The sequence below is a fragment of the Gossypium hirsutum genome, chromosome D11 (genome assembly GCF_007990345.1).
Source record: "Gossypium hirsutum isolate 1008001.06 chromosome D11, Gossypium_hirsutum_v2.1, whole genome shotgun sequence".
Taxonomy (NCBI): domain Eukaryota; kingdom Viridiplantae; phylum Streptophyta; class Magnoliopsida; order Malvales; family Malvaceae; genus Gossypium; species Gossypium hirsutum.
In genome coordinates, this window is record NC_053447.1 from 59,146,655 (window position 1) to 59,165,941 (window position 19,287).

Here is a 19,287-nt window from a genome sequence, read left to right on the forward strand (position 1 = left end):
AAATGGTAAAATCATGTATTTGGAATACGGAGGTGTATTTAAAATTACATACAATAAATAATAAAAAGTATGATTTTGAATTAATTAGTAGTAAAAAATGAAATATGCACAATATTAAAATGAAAAAAATAGATTAAATTGAGAATAAAACGAAATTTATACAAAAAAAAACATTATTTTACAAATAAACTGATTTTTTAATAATTCCTTATTGAATTAAGACCTGATTGATGGGTCACATAACTCATTAAACTGCTTAATAAATAATAGAGATTCACAAATATATAAAAATGTGTATAAAAAATATACTTATTAAAGTTCCAAATAAAAAAAATTGCATTGATTTGAATGATAAATAAAAAAATTTTACATGCATTGCGTTCTATGTTTGAATTTTATTATTGACAATTTTTTATTGATTTTTATAAAAATATAAAAGGATAAAAACACTCACATAATCGTATAATTCACTTAGCAAATAAATTAATTTTTAATAATTTCCTAACTAAATTAAAAACCGATTAATAGGTGACATTAACTCAATAAAAATAAATAATATAAATTTATATATATTAAAAATAATTAATAAAATAGGTCAGACGAAGATTTTTATCGAAATAAGTCAAAAGCTATGGGTAAATGGTCCCTGAGGTCCATTGAAATTCCGATGTGGTCCCTCCATTTTAAAATTATATTTAAAAGTAATGTTACTTTTTAAAATTCAAAAAGAGATTATTCAAAATATCAAATTGTATTATTCATTATTATAGTTATCTTATTTTTTTAAAAAAAATTATTCACTGTTTAATACTAACCCTTTTTTTTAAAAAAATATATTAATTTTAAAAATATTTGTTAATTTAAAAGTAATTTATTTAAAAATGTAAATGTTAATTGTTTAACAAGTAAATTTTAAATTTTCATATTTTAAGAATGATTATATTTCAATTTCTTTTAAATTTGCAATTCTTATAACATTTTTAAATTAAAAAAATATAATTTAGTAATTTTAAATTTAAAAAATAATAAACTATTTGATTGATAAGTAAATAGGATGGTTCAAGTGTGAAACGTGAAGTCATAAGAAAGGCAGTCAGTCAATTTATCATAAAGTATTCTTATACCACCATTGCCCCATAAACAATCCAATTATATGGCTACAATGTACTGTTATATAGAAATCCATTCCTGGTCAATGGCAACTAATATACTGAAATGATGGCCTCATCCTTACCAACGTTTATCACAAATAATATGTTTCTAAAGTGGCAATTGAAAGTGGAAACTTTTATAACCAAGATCACCAATGACCAAAGAGGCAAATATGAATAAAAACAAAAAGAACTTATTAAAGTCAACTCCGGATGAGCCTAAAACCTAGCTTAGTTGTATCAGTATATCCAAATCCTAACATCTGCAATCCCTTTCCTTTTATCTCTAAGGCTAAAACTAGTAAAAATACATACAAATTTTGTACTAAGAGTCAAATTACATTTTCTCTTTTACTCAAATAATAAGTAAATTAATCATTGTATGTTATATCAAAGAGCAAATTGGTCTTTTCTATTAAAAGAATTATCCATTTCTACTATTAAAAACTAACAGTTGGTAGAATACCCAAATAGTTATACATGGCATGCCACGTGTACCTCATTCAAATGTGTACATCAATTTTTAACAAAAGAAATGAATGAAATTTTTAACAAAGGACCAATTTGCTTTTTGATCTAACATCTAGGGACTAATTTGCCATAGAGGAACAAGTCAACAATAGATGTGTATGTAGGTAGATAGAGGAAAAAATGAAGACATACAACCAGAAACTTGTACAATTCTGACCACTTCCAACTCCAAGATAATATGACAAAATCAATGTAACAAATGCACTGATGTTATGGTAATGGAATTGTATCATCTGAACAGTAGTGAATGTTAGGCATGACGGCAAACACTTTTAAAATATGAGTCAACTTCTAGTCATTTTCATGTTCACAACCAGGTATACCTCCTAATCATACCATTAATTAACAGGCAAAGCCTCATTCCCCTTAGGAACTTGAAATATCCTGTGTTTTAATCCTTTTACTTTTATGATCTAGGCACTAGATTAGTTTAAAAGCCTTAAAATGCACCGTGCATCACCAAAAATGAATGAAACATAGATTGTGAACATTTCATAACCATCTGTTTAAGATCACAAAACCCTTTGAAAATGATAGATATCAACCTTCTAGGTTATAGTCTTTATAAAAGCCCTTTATCCTAATAGCAATTCTGGTATAAATCCCATTGCAAAGACTATGTAATAAGAGCTTTTAGGAAAAACTATGTAACCAAAGGGAGGTGTGAAATTAGTGCTAGAATCATTATGAAGTGAATGATTATAAACTATGTTACTCGGACTTGGATGTGAGTGTTGGCAGGTATGTATCCACCTGTAGTCCATTTGCTACAAGTTTTTCAATGTATTTGGAGGTTCCTTGTTGGCTCATATCCCATACCCATGTCACAAAATATGTCAAACATGGATACTTCATGAAAAATGATGTGTCGGAGGAACAATATATCATAGAAGGCAAGAGCAGAGCTATGAGGTAACAAGTACAGGTTGTGATTGAAGTCTTGGAGTAGGACCAGAAAGATAAATAGGAAAATAAAAAATTAATGCTTTCAAGCAAATATGTGTCCTTTCCCTTTACATGTTCACTAGACGACATCTACCTTTAGACAACCAGAACCTCAGTATAACAGTATATATTTATTATATACAAATGAACACAAGGATTTAAGAAGCAGTTCCGATTTATACCTCTGATGAGAAGATACAAGGTGTCTAGTTCTAAAATTTTATAGAGGCCTCAATAGTGGGTAGTCTTCAAGTAGTTCTCGCTCTGATAATGTGTCATTTTCATTCTGAGGTGTCCACAAGACCTCAACTGCCTGAATGATAATCAAAGAGATGTCAGGAATGAGCAATCCCGAAAAGTCATAGTTGGGGAATAAGACAATTCATACCAATATTTTGCTTGAAGGGATGGAGGCAAGTTTTTGCAAGGCTTCCTTTAAATCACCACTTCCATTGATGGGGGGTAATTTATGCATTCCTTCAGCAGCCACCAAAATTGTTATCTGAAATTTCAGAAATTGGATATAAATTAAAGAAAATAACAGAAACAATTAACTTGAAACTTGAGTTATAATCCTTATTCCATCTGAAACTCAAAAAGACAACTCTATCATAACTATGCCATTTCATAGTCTATTCATCCAGAATGATGGATTTATACTCTAGACAAATGAAAATTTAATATCAGAGTTCAAGGGTTAACTAGAATGCTGAAGAAATTTATCCCTTAAACCCGGTTTACATCAATTTTAATGGTAATTTGTTACTATCCTAAAGAAGCAATATCTCCCCATACTTCCATGCAGATAAAACATAGTATGTGGGTTCCTCTAATGCTTGCATGATACAACTCACTGAATGGGTGGATGCTATGCAAAATACACAATATTCCAGAATGATGTCTTCAATACATTGCACCCAATACATTTGCAGAAACTATAACTTAAGAAGCGAGGTCTTACCACTATGTACTCATTGCTAAATCCACTAGCTTTCTGGCTGCTTGTACTTTGCCTTTTAATATTGTTCACATTCACTAGAGTCTCTTCATCAAATTTACCCCGTTCTTCAATAGAGAGCTGATTGAAGCGTTTCTCCCCATCGTCTATGCTCCGTTTCACATCTACCTGACAATATATGATATGTAAAAATTAATGCATAAGACAATCAAGTTGTGAATTTAAAGGAAGCTCATAAACTAGAACTACAAAGAAAAAGGACTAATTATGACAATGATATACTTTGAATGGAACTCTTACAATAATAGGACCCTTAAGTCACATGGTCAATGAGGATTGCGAAAAGAATGACAGTCCTAGATATCTCCCCATAAGCCCATTTTTATAAATTACAAAGAGTGGTGAACATCTTCAACCAAGACCTTTCAAACTACAATTTATCATCGTTGAAATCCTTAAAACAAAATACTTACATCCACAATAAGAGCTCCTAAAATAAACTGTCACAGATAGACACACATCCAAAGAGAGAGCCTCACTGTCAGCCATTCAATTAATGAAGTATGCTGAAATATGTCTACCTATATAACTATCAACTTACATATATTTCAGAGTGTGGCAGCACTCAAAATAGACATGAGCAAAGTCTACAATTGAATTAACTGGAAATTTATCCAAGAAATCCTTGAGCTTATAGAATTTAGTCAGAAATGGGTCAAAATCATTATGCAATGTATATCCACAGTCTCATATCAGGTCCTTGTGAATGGAAGCCTCTCAGAACAATTTAAGCCTTGTAGGGGTTTATGTCGGGGGATCCCATCTCCTTATCTTTCCTTGTGCCAAAATGTCCTCTCTCTGATGCTAATAAAGGCTGAAAATGAACAGAAAGTGAAAGGGGTCAAAATCAGTATGGGAGCCTAACCTATCATTCATCCATTATTCGCAAACAATACCTTTCTTTTCTTTAGAGCTGATGTTCAGGCGTGTAGAGCCGTCAAAGGTATTCTCAATGGATTTTGAAGGCTTTCAAGGAAAAAGATTAATTTTGAAAAGTTTGAGCTCTTGCTGAGTCCTTCCACCAAATCAAATGCAAGGAGATGGTTTAGCGGAATCTTCAATGTTAAAAGGTCAACCCAGCAAATATCTGAGTGTGAAGTTTGATGCCATTAATAAGAAAAGGGAGTTCTTTTGATCCATTCTTGACAAAATTAATAGCAAGCTTGCATCGTGGAAAGTTAAATGTTTGTCTCAAGGAAGAAGATTAACCCTTGTCATATCCATTTTAGCCCCTTACCCTTATTTTACGTTCGCTTGCTTCAAAGCTCCAAAAAACATCTGTGAAAAGATTGACCAAGTGGCTCGATCCTTCTGGTGCGGACATGAGATTGGGCAAAAAAACTTCATCTTTGTAATTGGGATAAACTTTGCTCACCTATTAATGAAGGTGGTTTTGGTATACACCAGACTTCTCCTAATGCTCTCGTTACTAAGATCTTAAAAGTCAAGTATTGTCAATCACAAGACTTGGAGCTTGTTTGTCCTAAACTTTCGGTTTCCTACAACTAGAAAGGGATTCTTAAAGAGGAGCGATCTCTGTAATAAAGGCAAAGATATCCAAATTTGGAGTGGGGAACAATGTTGGGTTCAAACATCCCAAACGGGAACTCAGTTGAATACAGCTAGAACCAACTATTCCCAAGTTCATATAGGCAGCTTGCTAAAAAGTAACGGTAAGTTGTGAAATGAGCATAAGATCAGATAGGATCTCAAAGATTATGCGGTTCACAGCAAAATCTTTCTCTTATTTTGGTGGGAAGTACAAACTACTAAGAAAGGACAACCTTGAAGGTAGATTTTCAGTTAAAGGGGATACAGCCTGCTATGGAATCTAAAGAGCGATAAAGTACTCCTTTCAAGTTCATCATTTTTCTACAGAAGATTTGCAACAAATGCTTGCCAACCAAAGACTTAAGAAAAGAATTATAATTTCTCACAACACTTTGTCCCTTTTTTCTCTGAGGATACTGAAGACCTAGAGCACATATTTATTTCATGTTCTTTTACTAGGGTTATCTAAACTGGAAGCTCTCTCACTCTAAGAATTAATCTCTTTTTCCTTAAACTTGTTATCAGAATAGATGGATCGATGGCTACACGTTAAGGATATCGATACTCAGGAGACTAAGGGGTTCCATACTACCTTCATGTGTATTTTGTGGGCTATTTAGAAAGTGTGAAATGATACAATCTTCAACAAAGGAAGTCCTAATCCCCTCAATGCTCTTCGACATGCTAACTATATGATTGCTTTCATAATGAAAGCTGAGAAATTTAGTGCAGGAAAATTCTTCTCCTTATAAAGGAAATACAACCTAACTTATATATTAGGATGACTGACATTTCAGTCCATTATTCTAGGAAAGATAATGATAGGAATCTTAATAAACTAAGAAAGCAACTAATTAGAAATCAATAATGACTAATCCTATTTGTCTTAGGAAACTAAATAATAAATCCTAATCTACCAGATTACACCATATCAGTAAATTCCAAATATATACAAGCTATTTTGGCTCTTTTCTACACTCCCCCTAAAGCTGGGGTGTATATGTTATACAATCTCAGCTTGGAGTTGAATTCATCGAAGCTGATTCTTGGAAGAGCTTTGGTGAGAATGTCAGCAAGTTGCAGTTGGACAATTCCATTGTTGACCTTCTTGAAATGAAATGTCTGTCAATTTCCACATGCTTGGTTCTGTCGTGATGAACTGGATTTTTAGCAATGCTTATGGCAGATTGACTGTCACTATGCAATTTTATTTGGTCCTTAAAATCAACCTTTAATTCTCTTAGTAATCTCTAAATCCACATTCCTTCGCAAATGCCCAAAGCAAGAGCACGATATTCTGATTCTGCACTACTTCTTGACACCACAGACTATTTTGTGCTTCTCCATGTAACAAGATTGCCCCAAACAAAGGAGTAGTAACCACTTGTTCATCTTCTTTCAATCAATTCTCCAACCCAACTTGCGTCAGTGTAAACTTCTATCTCACGACTTTCACTCTTTTTGAAGAGTAAACCGTGGCCTGGTGTCATCTTTAGGTATCTAAGAATCCGATTCACAACCTCTAAATGTTCCTTATGCGAATCATTCATGTGTTGGCTAACAACACTAACTGAGAATGCAATGTCTAGCCTCGTATGTGAGAGATAGATCAATTTGCCCACTAGTCTTTGATATTGCCCTTTATCCACTGGTACACTTTCCACATTTAACTTCAGGTTGGGATCCATAAGCGCCTCTGTAGGTTTACACCCAAGCATGCCAATCTCATTTAGCAAATTTAAGATATACTTTCTTTGGGATATAACAATCTCTGCCTTAGATCGAGCAACCTCCATGCCTAGAAAATAACTGAGAGTGCCAAGATCTTTAATTTCAAATTCCATAGCAAGTAATCTTTTGAGTTTGATAACTTCCTCAGAGTCATCTCCAATTAGAATGATGTCGTCAACGTAAACAATGAGAATAGCAATTCTACCTTTTGATGAGGATTTCACAAATAAGGAATGATCTGCCTGGCATTGATTGTATCCGTTTTTTACTATTGTTTTGGAAAACCTGTCAAACCAAGCACGAGGTGATTGTTTTAGCCCATACAATGATTTCTTCAACTTGCACACTTGATGGCTATTTGAAGAGTTTTCTAAACTTGGAGGTATTTCTATGTAAACACCTTCAAGATCTCTGTTCAAAAAGGAATTTTTGATGTCTAGTTGGTACAAGGGCCAGTCTTTGTTTACTACTAGTGATAGCAGTACTCGAACTGTGTTTAACTTGGCAACAGGTGCAAAGGTTTCCTGATAATCGATTCCATATGACTAAGTAAAGCCCTTTGACACTAGCCTGGCTTTAAACCTCTCGACACTTCCACCTGCTTTATGCTTAACTGCAAAAATCCATTTGCAACTCACTTGCTTCTTCCCTTGAGGTAACTCTGTAAGAGTCCAAGTTCCATTGCTATCTAGAGCTCTGATTTCTTCCTCGACAACCTTCTTCCATGTTGGATTTTTCAAGGCTTCTTGAATTGAATTTGGCATTTTTATATAATCAATCGCTGAAATATATGTTTTATATGATGGCAGCAATTTCCCATATGCCATATATTTCTCAATAGGATGGTTTGTACGTGTTCAAACACCCTTTCTTTAAGCAATAGGCAAATAAGAATCATCAGCAAAAGGAACAAGAGGCTCACGAGTTGAAGAATCCATACCAGTATGAAATTTTGAAGCAGGAGACTCCGGTTCAAGTTCTTGACAATCTCTGATTTGAGTGTCATTCTTTAGATTTCCAGTAGGTCATCTCCTTCTAGAATAGACACGAAGTTTTTGATAATTTGCACCAAGTTGAGGTTTAGTGGACTCATGGAACTGAGACTCGGATGGTGTGTCGTTTGGACCTGATGTGGAATGGAGATTCAAATTTTGAGGACTTGGAAGGGGGTAAGGATGCCAGATTGACACTTTGGGGTGAAACATTCACGGATTGAATGTTTTGAAGAATGTTCCAAAGCTGAAATTCCCTCGAGTTCTCCCCCTGAATTTCGGATTTGGAAAAATAGGATTGGTGTTCAAAAAATGTGACATCCATGGAATTGTACATCTTTCGAGTAACATGTGAATAACACTTGTACCCTTTTTTTACTAGAAGAATATCCTAGGAAAATGCATTTAACTGATTTGGGATCAAGTTTGGTTTGATGTTGTTGGTGTATGTGAACAAATGTTAAACAACCAAAGACTCAAAGTGGAAGATCAAAAGAAAAAGATTTAGCATGAGGAAAGGCTTGTAGGAGGACTTCACGAGGTCTCTGAAATTTTAGCACTCGACTAAGCATTCTATTGATGAGATAGGTGGCAGTAAGGATGGCTTCGCTGCAGAAGCGTTTAGGTACATGATTAGTAAACATGAGTGATCTAGTTACCTCAAGTGTCTATTTTTTCTCTCGGCTATCCCATTTTGTTGAGGGGTGTCAACACAAGAACTCACGTGAATAATTCCTTGTTTTATGAAATATGAATCCAAGGCTGATGAAAAATACTCCCTGCCATTATCGGTCTTAAGAATCTGAATTTTGCTTTTGAATTGGGTGTGAATCATGGAATAAAAAGACTTAAAGATTTCCCCAGTTTCAAATTTTTCTTTCATAAGGAATACTCAAGTGGTTCTAGTATGATCGTCTATGAAAGATATGAACTAGTGAGCCCCATTAATATTTTTCACTCGTGAGGGTCCCCAAATGTCACTATGAATTATAGAGAAGGGATGTAAAGGCTTATATCGAATGCTAGGATAAACATGTTGTGTGTGTTTAGCAAGTTGACATATTTCACAATGAAAAAACTTTGAATTCTTATTGATGAACAAATGAGGAAGCAATTTTTCAAGGTACAGAAAATTTGGGTGACCAAGGCGAAAGTGCCATAACATGACTTGATTTTCATTTGAAACAGAAATAGAATTAGAGAAAGAGTTAGAAACACAACTTGAATCAACTTGTTCATATAGAGGGGAGTTCCCTTTGAGCAAGTAGAGACCAACACACATTTCAACACTGCCAATCACCTTCCCCAAATCCGCTGCCTGAAATTCACAAAGATTTGGATAAAATTTAGTCACAGAATTCAAGTCATGGGTGAGTTTCCTAATAAAATCAGATTACAATCTAATTTTGGAACATAAAGGACTGATGAGAAAAGAAGGTCCTTTATCAATTTGATTGATCCAATTCCTGCCACTTTTGAGAGTGATCCATCTGCTATTCGTACTGTATAAGGGCTTGAATATGGACTGAACTTATGGAATACATTGATATCTTCAGTCATGTGATCTGAAGCTCCAGAATCAACTATCCATGGTCTTAATTTTCTGGTTGTTGCAATATGAGCAGAAGAAAATGTACCTTGACGTACTAGCATGCTTGTATACTGTTCGGTAGTGGGTGATATCTGTCCGAGTAATTTCTGCAATACCTGAATCTTCTCTCGGGTGAACGGATTGATTTCCTTGCTAGTGTTGTTGTTGTTGGAAGTGTTGACAACATTTGCTCAGCTGTCCCGATCCTGGCATGCTCGGTTAGGCCTCCAATCAACAGGCTTCCCATGTAATTTCCAGCAAGTTTCTCTGAGGTGACCAGGTTTCTTACAATGGTCGCACCATGGTCTTCCTTTTCTTTGCTTGTTATCCCGATATGAGTTGTGTATACAAGGCTGAGCCTTCTACAACTGGGAAACTCATTTTTTCTGTCATCATCAGTTTCTTCCTACTTTCTTGTCTTCTGACTTCAGTAAATGTCTCTCGGATGGAAGGTAGAGGCTTGCTGCCCAAGATTCTCCCCCTTCATCCAAATCCTTATTGAGACCAAGGAGAAATTTGAATGTTCTCTTTTGATCAACAATCTTTTTGTGTAAAGCTGCATCATCTAGACATTTCCAAGGGTATATTTCAAACATATAAAGGTGCTGCCAGTACCTGGTTATTGTGTTGAAATATTGAGAGATAGTCATCTCCCCTTGTAGATAATGAAGATGAGTTTCAATTTCAAAAAGTTCAGAGGTATTTTCGGAACTAGAGTACGTTTCTCTTGTCGCATCCCAGATTTCCTTGGTTGTTTTGTAGAGAAGGAAATTTTCTCCAATTTCTGTGGTCATGGAGTTTATTAGCCATGACATGACCATGTGATTTTCAATCTTCCACGTGCGACACTTGGGATCCGTTGTTGTCGGAATAGGATCCTTATCAATGAGATAATTATCCTTGCCTCTACCAGAAATATACATAAGGACAGATTGTGACCACTGAAGAAAAATGTGGCCATTGAGTTTGAGAATAGTGATAGGAAGATGAGAGTTTTCAATGATATTGGCTGAGGAATTTTCATAGTTTTTGGCTGATGGATTTTGCTCGGGTCTGGAATTGACTTCCGACGAGGAGATGGTTTCTGTATCCATGCTGTTTTAGGGTTTAGAGCCTAGCTCTGGTACCATGAGAAATTTAGTGTAGGAAAATTCTTCTTCTTATAAAGGAAATACAACCTAACCTATATATTAGGATGACTGACATTTCAGTCCATTATTCTAGAAAAGATAATGGGACAATCCCACAAAGTTAGGAATCTAAATAAACTAAGAAAACAACTAATTAGAAATCAATAATGACTGATCCTATTTGTCTTAGGAAACTAAATAATAAATCCTACTCTACCAGATTACAGAATATCAGTAAATTCCTAATAAATACAAGCTAATTTGGCTCTTTTCTACAAAAGCTTTTGATCAACCTGTCCACACTAGTAGATCTAGATTAATTGTTCCAGAAGCTCATGCTCATTTCTCAATTTGACATGTAGTCTCATGGAATGGAACTTAAGTTCATGGATCAACAAAGTCAAAGATTATCTGCATTATGGAGGAGCGGTTGTTGCAAGGGATTCGAGAGGAAATTCTATTTTGATCTACAGAAGTTGCTCGCTCGCTCGAAGGTTAAAGCTCGAATTTTAATTCATCGTTTTGCGCCGCTCAAAATAGGAGGCCAACTCTTTTAGAATTATTAACAAGGAAAAACATTGGCTCAACATCATTAAAGGCAGAACGAAGGTTGGATGGAAACTTATCCAGGGATGGCAGACATTAAAGAACCAATGCATATGGTAAAGATTTGTACAGGAGACTTCTCGAACCAAGGAAAGAGAAAGGAAACAAGAGAGCTTGCAAGATAACATATCCTTTAGTTGATTGTAGCATACTGATTTATTTGGTTTCCATGCAAAATATTTGCATTATGTACCAAAAAGAAAAATGTGGCAGCATGTTAGTTTTTAGAGCATTATATGCATGCACCAGAACTTTTACGTCTACCACCAAGCATATGATGTTCATTAAACAATTCTTGGAGACTCAAGGTACAAAAAAGCATATCCACGTATGTAATTAGTTCACCAAGGGAGACAAATATGTATGTATATATATTTCAGAAAGGTTAACTTACAGATGAATAACCAGAGATGCAATAATCAGGATGGCGAAGCAAAGCTAGTGTTGTCTCTACAAACATAAAAAAATAGGGATGTAACATAACCGGTCTGACAGATATTGAACTTGACATGTTTAAGAAAAATAAGAGAATACACAACTTAGAACCAGGGCACCTTATACATGTCATAAGTACTGCTACAGTAAAACAAAAAGAAGAAAGCAGTCACATGCCCACTTCTTGCATCAGAAATATCATTTAACCATGAACAAAATGTAATGAATGGCATCTATGCGCATTTCAATCAAACTAAATCCTTAAATAGGGTAAAAAGCTTATGCCCTTTCTTGTCATAATTGTATGCCAAAAATTTTATTAGCTCTCATGCAGTTGCTATTTACTAAAGCAGATTTCAGAATAACAAATATCATAGTTATGCTATAGAGCTATAAGACTTGTGCATGGCCTCTTAGGTTATTATATTTTCTTTATGACTAGGCTAATACTCGGAGATAGTGCAAAGATGATTGCTACAACAGTTAAAAAGGAATAACATTTTCATCTATCTTCACTTCCCAACTGTAATCTACATAATGCATAGAACACCACCACTATATCCAGTAAGACTCTAATTAACTATAGACAGATCTTAGAATGCTTTACCTGTCAACACAAAGCTCAGACCCTCAGAGGTAGAGGTATCAGCAACTTCAGCAATCCGATTAAGATCCCTTTGAAGAGACCGTCCCATACCCAACAACCCAACCTAATAATAAAAACAATGAGACTACAAATGAACAAATGGTAATTGAATTCCATAAGTAATGGCAACCATTACAATTCTGTGTCCATCTCACTTCCTTGTCTAGCTCATTTCACATGACAATTATTCATACAAAATTAAGTCTTGACACTTTATTACAAAAAGGAATTCATATTAAAGTCAGCTTCAAAGATTCTACCAGAATTCACATTTAAGCAACCCTCCTCTATAGACACCCGATTTTGTCAGGGTCATTCTCAAGTCTCACTTTGATTTCTCCTAATCTGGATTGGTCCATTCTTTTGTGTCTTTTGTCTAGCATGCCGGATGTTACAACATCTCTGTATATCACATTTATTTCACATTCAATCTATGCAGTAGAATGTCCACATGTTGATTAACCGTGTATTTATCCATACATCTGAACACCACTACTTCATATCTTACTTCCACACATCTGATCGGTAGCATTCTCACTCTGAAATTGGATATTAATTTATTGATATGCATCAATTATGCAAAAAACAAAGGAACAAGTCCTTAAAACATAGTCTTTCTTTTTATCTAAAAACCAGCTTCATCATCATTACAAGGAGATCAGCATACTTTTTTATGATTAAAGAAAGCAGTTGATTCATTAATGTTCAACATCATTCAAGGACTTTATCACCTATGCAAACATACTTAAAGCAAAAGAACAACTAAAAAGCAATAAAAGAAAATCCAAAAGCTTACCTGAAGCTTCATAACACTAGTCCTTTCGCTAGCAGTGAGCACACTACTCTCAGACCGATCAGAAAGGAACCCGGAGACCAAAACAAAGGCAGCAAACCCAACCAAAATCAAGAAAAAACTCGAGCCGGCACCAACACCTACCCCAACTGCAGGCCCCATGTAAAACCCACCACCCCCAAATGGAGCAGGCGCATAATAAGGAGCCGAATACGAAGAAAACCTCGACCCTCCATTTCTAGGCACCGAATAACTCCTCGAAGACGAAGAACTCGAAGAAAAAGACCTTCCTCCCATCCTCCCACCTGATGCAGCCAATGCTACATTATTAGGATCATACATTAGCAACAAACCCATTAAAACCGCGGCTATAGCGGGCTTTTTTAACGCGTTCAAAGCTTTTAACATTGTTTGAGCAATAATGTCGAATGGGTTTTTGTCATTTGAGCTGGAACTCAACTGGTTGTTGGAGCCCAAACTCGAGCTCGTCAAATGTTTCCTCTGCTCCGACGAGAAGAAGCATTTAACAGTGAACTTTGCCGAACGTTGACCGTTGAAAGCCAAAGTTCCAGTGAAATTAGATAGGCGAGGAGGGGAAGGAAGAGGCAAATGAAGGGGGAAATAGTGTTTCAAGTTCAAAGTGTTGGATTGGAGCAAAGAAGAAGTAGAAGTTGCCATGGTGAATAGAGAGAGATTACGAGCTTTGGGTGCGGAGATATTTTTTTGAAGAAATGAGGGAAGGTGAGATCAAGAAATGTTTTGGTTTTGCGGGGAATGAGTTTGGGTGAATGTGATGGTGAAATTTGAGGGAGTTGTGGCCATGATAAGAGGAGGCCGATTGTGTCTTTTTGAACCTCATCTTCATTTGTAAATTCCCATTCAAAATTTTTAGGTCTCATTTTGCCTTCAACCCCTCTTCTCTTTAGACTTTAATAATTGAAGCCTTGTCAAAATGCATCCATAAATAATAAGGAGGGTTTTCGTTGCTAAATAAACCTATAATTAAAAATAATAATCATATTTATCTATACTATTATTTAAATCTTTGATTGAATATTGGCGTCACCAGTCAACTGGACACCAACTCGATTAAATAAATTAAAAAATGTCCTTCCATAATTAAAATAAATTATATTATTCAAGGATGTTTTAATTTTTTTATTTTAAAAAATCAATAAAAAAACTACATACGATTGAATTTAAATCTATACTAATTACATCAATAAAACATTAATTTTATCACGAAATCAAAGCTTTATTTTAATACGATATTAACATTTTAATTTTATTATACATATTTTATTACTTTCATCAATTAAATACATAATTTTTACACATATGCACCTGTAATAGAATTTCTAGTTAGTACATCACAATCATATTCTAAGATATAGTGAAAGTATTAACCATTTTACCAATAAAGGCCCATTTTCAACTTTATTTACGAAAATGGGCCACTTTTTCATTATTTACCAAAATAGACCGAAAATTACAAAACACGTCCATGTAGAAGCGTTTTAGGGGAAATTCCAGCAAAACGAGTCATTAAGGGAGCGATTTTGCCATGTCAACCCAAAATGCGCTGACGTGGCAAAATAACTCCCTCAGGGACACATTTTAGCCCGTGGTTTTCTAGGGTTAGGGCTATTTGCATGTTTAGTGCTTAGGGTTTGTGTGTTTAGGGTTTTAGGGTTGTAGTGTTAGTGTTTTGTTAAAATAATTTAAGGTTTTATTTATTTAAGGTTTAAGAATTTTAAAAAATAAATTAAGGTTTAGAGTTTTAAAAAAATAATTAATTAAATTAGGTTTTAGGGGTTTTAAATAAATAAATTAAATTAGGGTTTAGAATTTTTTTAAAAAAATAATTAAATTAGAGTTTAGTTTTTTTTAAAAAATAATTTTGTATTTAGGTTAAGGGTTTAGAAAAAAATTATATTGACAAGAAGGATTTTGTTTTTGTTTTCTACAGTAGTTTCAGAAAAATTAATTTTGAGAAGATGGTTCTGAAAAGATAATGTCAAAAACGCTTCAAGCAAAATGTACTGTTAGCAAAATTATTGAAAAAAGCTCCCACGTGGACGCTCTTTTTCTACAGTAGTTCCTGAAAAAATAATTTTGAGAAGACGGTTCTGAAAAAATAGTTTAAAAAACGCTTCAAGCAGGATGCACTGTCAGTAAAATTATTAAAAAAGCTCCCACGTGGACGCTCTTTTTCTACAGTAGTTCTTGAAAAAATAATTTTGAGAATACAGTTCTAAAAAAATAGTGTCAAAAACGCTTCAAGCAGGATGCACTGTCAGCAAAATTACTGAAAAAAACTCCCACGTGGACGCTATTTTTCTACAGTAGTTCCTGAAAAAATAATTTTGAGAAGACGATTCTGAAAAAATAGTGTCAAAAATGCTTCGAGCAAGATGCACTGTCAGTAAAATTACTGAAAAAAAAACTCTCACGTGGACGCTCTTTTTCTACAGTAGTTCTTGTTTGCCATTAGGCTATAAATAAGTCAAATTTTATTCTCATGTTGCATAAGTTACAGCAAGAAAAATTAGAAAGGCTAAGCAGAATAAAAATTGAATATGAGTGAACGTATTAGTGATGTTATTTACTATGATGGTGATGTCCGTGACACCGAGAACGACGTTGTTTTTTTATCGGAGAACACAACGCGACTGGTTTTTAACCAGAACATAGATTTGACAGAACTTCGTAAAAGACTTAGGCGTAAAATCTTCGGAATGACGCCTATGAGAGTTTCATCTATTAAATATCTATTTTGTGCTTTAGTTGGTCCCGTGACATACAACTTATTTGATATCAAAGGTGCAGACTCATCTTGCTAGTGGATCACTCTATCTTGAGTTATATGTACAATGTTTATTGCCAAATGAAACATTTGTGACTTCAACATCTACTGCTGTTCGAGAGGAATACACGACCCTTACGTGATACTCCGTTAGTGGGAGGCAGAACACGGAAGTGCCCGTGTTTAGTGGCAGTATAGAATACACAACTCTTGCACGACACTCGGTTAGTGGATGAGACATGCACCTCAGTGGGTCAATGTTCAATGCTAGAAATACGTACTGGGTAATGACATCAACTTCTAATGGTTGGCAATCCACATCTGATTGGGGACGTTACAAGAAGGGATGATGTACTTCCTACGACGTCCACCGGCGAGGGGACCTCGTACGTTGCAGATGATGGTGGGTTGGATGATGAGTCCAATGTGGATCTACCTCGAAAGCTCGGCCCCGATGGTGCAGAAGTTGTATTATTTTCTAAACTGAAGCCTGAATACGGTGAAGGGGTTCTGATTAAGAAGAAGAATATCCGCGATTCAGGACGTATTCGCCTCCAGTCCACATGCATAATATCGATCTATCGAAAGATGATACGTTAGAGTTTTCAGATCTACCACATAGAAGGCATAACCGTACAAGTTCGTCATTTGATTCAGGTGAATTGGAAGTTGGTAAGGAGTTTTCCAGTAAGGATAGTTTTCTTAGTGCATTGAAATAACATAGCATCATGAACGGGGTTAACTACCACGTGGTTAAATCCAAATCTGATAAATTCTAGGCCAAATGTGCAGTGCAAGACGGTACAGGTTCATAGAAAATCATGGCTTCGGTTAGGAAGAAGACAGGCTTGTGGGAGATAAAAAAGTATAAAAGTCCGCATACCTGTGTTGCCGGTACAATATCATTGAATGTTTAGGGTTTTTGAATAATACTGTTATTACTTAATGTTGCATTATTTAACGTACTTCGTTGACAGGTGTTTCACAAGATCATCCCAAGATAGATTTAGATATGATAGCTAGCTTAATACTACCGATGGTTAAGGCGGATCTTAGGACTTTTGTGTCGGTCTTACTTGCTAATATTCGTAACCAATTGTGGTATATGCCCTCTTACCGCAAAGCTTGGATAGCTAAGCAGAAGGCATTAGAAAAGATGCTTAGTGGGTGGGACGCTTCATATAATGAGGTGTGGAAGTGGTGTCAAGTGCTGGAGAGGTACAACCTAGGTTGCATAACAGACATTGCAATGGGCCTTGCGTACTACGATCGCTTGCTCCGTGGATGCCAAGTGTTCAAGCGTCTATTCTGGAGCTTTAAGCAATATTGGGAAGCATTTGTGTACTGCAAGCCATTAGTACAATTTGACGGTACCTTTATGTATGGTAGATATACCCATCGACTACTGCTAACTCTGGCACAGAATGGTAATGAGAGAATCCTTTCAATTGCATCTGCAATAACATCAGAGGAGTCAGGTGATGACTGAGATTTCTTTCTTTCTAGGTTAAGGAGGCATGTCTAACCCCAACCTGATATATACGTTATATCGGATCGGGGCATTGGAATACTAGTTACAATTAAGCGACAGGAAAGCCAATGGGATCACACACACCATCGGTATTATCTAAGACACGTTCCGTCCAACTACTACGGGCAATATCAGTCTACCACTAGACGATAGCAAGTGACCAACATGAGTATTTAATCTCTATTAATATAATTTCGTTTGTAATATTCGCTATCAACTTATATTGGCAGGGTACGATATCAACAATGATTATTTTCATGAGATGTTGGCAATTTTGCGGTCAATTAATAACAAGGCGCAAACTACCTCTGTAACATACCTTTCAATTAGTAGGCACAAACATACGACGACGGCCTACGATATGGTCATATGATCTCAAACCTGGTTGAATGCATAAATTTTATTTTAAAAGGAACGCATCATTCACTAATAACATCGGTTATGTGAAAGACATATTTCTATTTGGTGGCACTATTTTCAAATCGAGCAGCGAGTTATAAAGGCCAAATGTAGGGAGGCCATGTATGGTGTCGGAAGGTATTGCAAGAAATTAACAAGGCAAAGGCGCGGGCCAACATCATGCACATAGTGTGTCGTGACAACTTATGGTTTCATGTGATGGAGTTCGATAGACCGAACCAAGGTATTATAGGGGGCAATATCGTGTACACTTAAGAAATAGGACTTATGACTGTGGGACGTTTGACGCACTTCGTTATCCATGCTGAGAGCAATTGTAGCTTGTCAGAATCTCCGTTTGGGTCTCATGAGCTATGTCGACGAAGTGTACAAAATATAATACATGTACAATGTGTGGAGACACGTATTCTCATCGGTCCTAGATAAACGTAAGTGGCAGTCTCTATCGCTTGCTCCGTATAAGTTGTTACTGGATAGAGAATTACGTTGTAAACCAAAAGGTCGACCTTGCTTAAGCAGAATACATAATAATATGGATATCTGGGAAAAAAACGAAACAATTTAGAAGTTGTGCGAATGGTGTAGGAACTCGGGTCATACAATTTGAACATGTCCAAATTAAAATAGTTGATAATTGATTAAATGAAACTATGTTGCATTATTCCTATTGCCTTATTCAAAAGAACTTCTACTTTGTTAAATAAGACAAAATATAAAAATAATTTACTATTAAAATATTCAAAGCAACTTTTATTTTATTAAATGAAATCAATATAAAAATAGTGTATACAAATATATTAAAAAATCGATGTATATGACAGTCGGAATCAGTGTCACATGAGAGTAGTCGACGGTTACGCGCTGGATTCCTCATTGGTTCAGCTTCTGGTGGGGGTTGTGGTTGCTCCGGTAGGGGTTTGATTGTTCTGGTTGTGGGTGTTAGGAGGATGACCCACATTGATAGAATAAAAAATACGGAGGTGTTTGCATCACTCACAGCAGAGGTGTTTGAATCCCATGAGGAGATAGGGATTGGTAATGAGATGAGCTCCTCGACGGTGCCTCATGCTATCCCTCCTAGGATGATGGCCTATATATCGTAGGTTGAGTCAGAGTCATCGAGAAAGGAGATGCACTGGGCCATGCATTCCAACCTGGCATAAAGACTAGGAAAATGAAACATATAAGGGTTAGGATACATATAAAGGTTAGGATATGCACCTAACATAATCTGAAGGGGATGTGGTATGGGTGTCGTTGCTTGAGGCATTGGGCCCGGTGATTATGTGGGTGTTGTTGATGGGCCCGTGCCGTCATCCCTTATTCTTGGATTTAAGGGCTCTGTTGTTCCCTTTTGACACGGATTTGCCGACGCCTCTACACTTTCGACACAAATATGGTTTGTCATGG

General features: G+C 35.6%; 1 protein-coding gene across 4 annotated transcripts; it reads right to left on the bottom strand.

The window, feature by feature from the left end:
* Positions 1-2,642: 2,642 nt before the first annotated feature.
* On the bottom strand, positions 2,643-14,023 carry LOC107945970 (uncharacterized). Of its 4 annotated transcripts, XM_041104598.1 has the most exons (7): positions 13,124-14,023; positions 12,289-12,391; positions 11,641-11,696; positions 9,141-9,237; positions 3,589-3,749; positions 3,016-3,129; positions 2,643-2,940 (listed from the first exon to the last, which is right to left on the bottom strand). In XM_041104598.1, exons 1-7 carry the CDS (start codon positions 13,796-13,798, stop codon positions 2,848-2,850), a joined length of 1,299 nt encoding a protein of 432 aa, XP_040960532.1. In that variant the 5' UTR covers positions 13,799-14,023; the 3' UTR covers positions 2,643-2,847. The 4 variants fall into 4 exon arrangements, with proteins under 4 accessions (XP_040960532.1, XP_016735634.2, XP_016735635.2 ...); XM_016880145.2 differs by lacking the exon at positions 9,141-9,237 and having other exon boundaries at positions 3,589-3,753; XM_016880146.2 differs by lacking the exons at positions 9,141-9,237; positions 11,641-11,696 and having other exon boundaries at positions 13,124-14,016.
* Positions 14,024-19,287: the final 5,264 nt, after the last annotated feature.

Excerpts from the sequence above, each read along its gene's own strand:
- LOC107945970 (XM_041104598.1), bottom strand. The coding sequence starts at position 13,798 with ATGGCAACTTCTACTTCTTCTTTGCTCCAATCCAACACTTTGAACTTG. Across the intron at positions 3,130-3,588 it reads TTAGCAATGAGTACATAGTG|ATAACAATTTTGGTGGCTGC; the intron begins GTAAGACCTCGC and ends CTGAAATTTCAG. Across the intron at positions 2,941-3,015 it reads TCCCTTCAAGCAAAATATTG|GCAGTTGAGGTCTTGTGGAC; the intron begins GTATGAATTGTC and ends ATTATCATTCAG.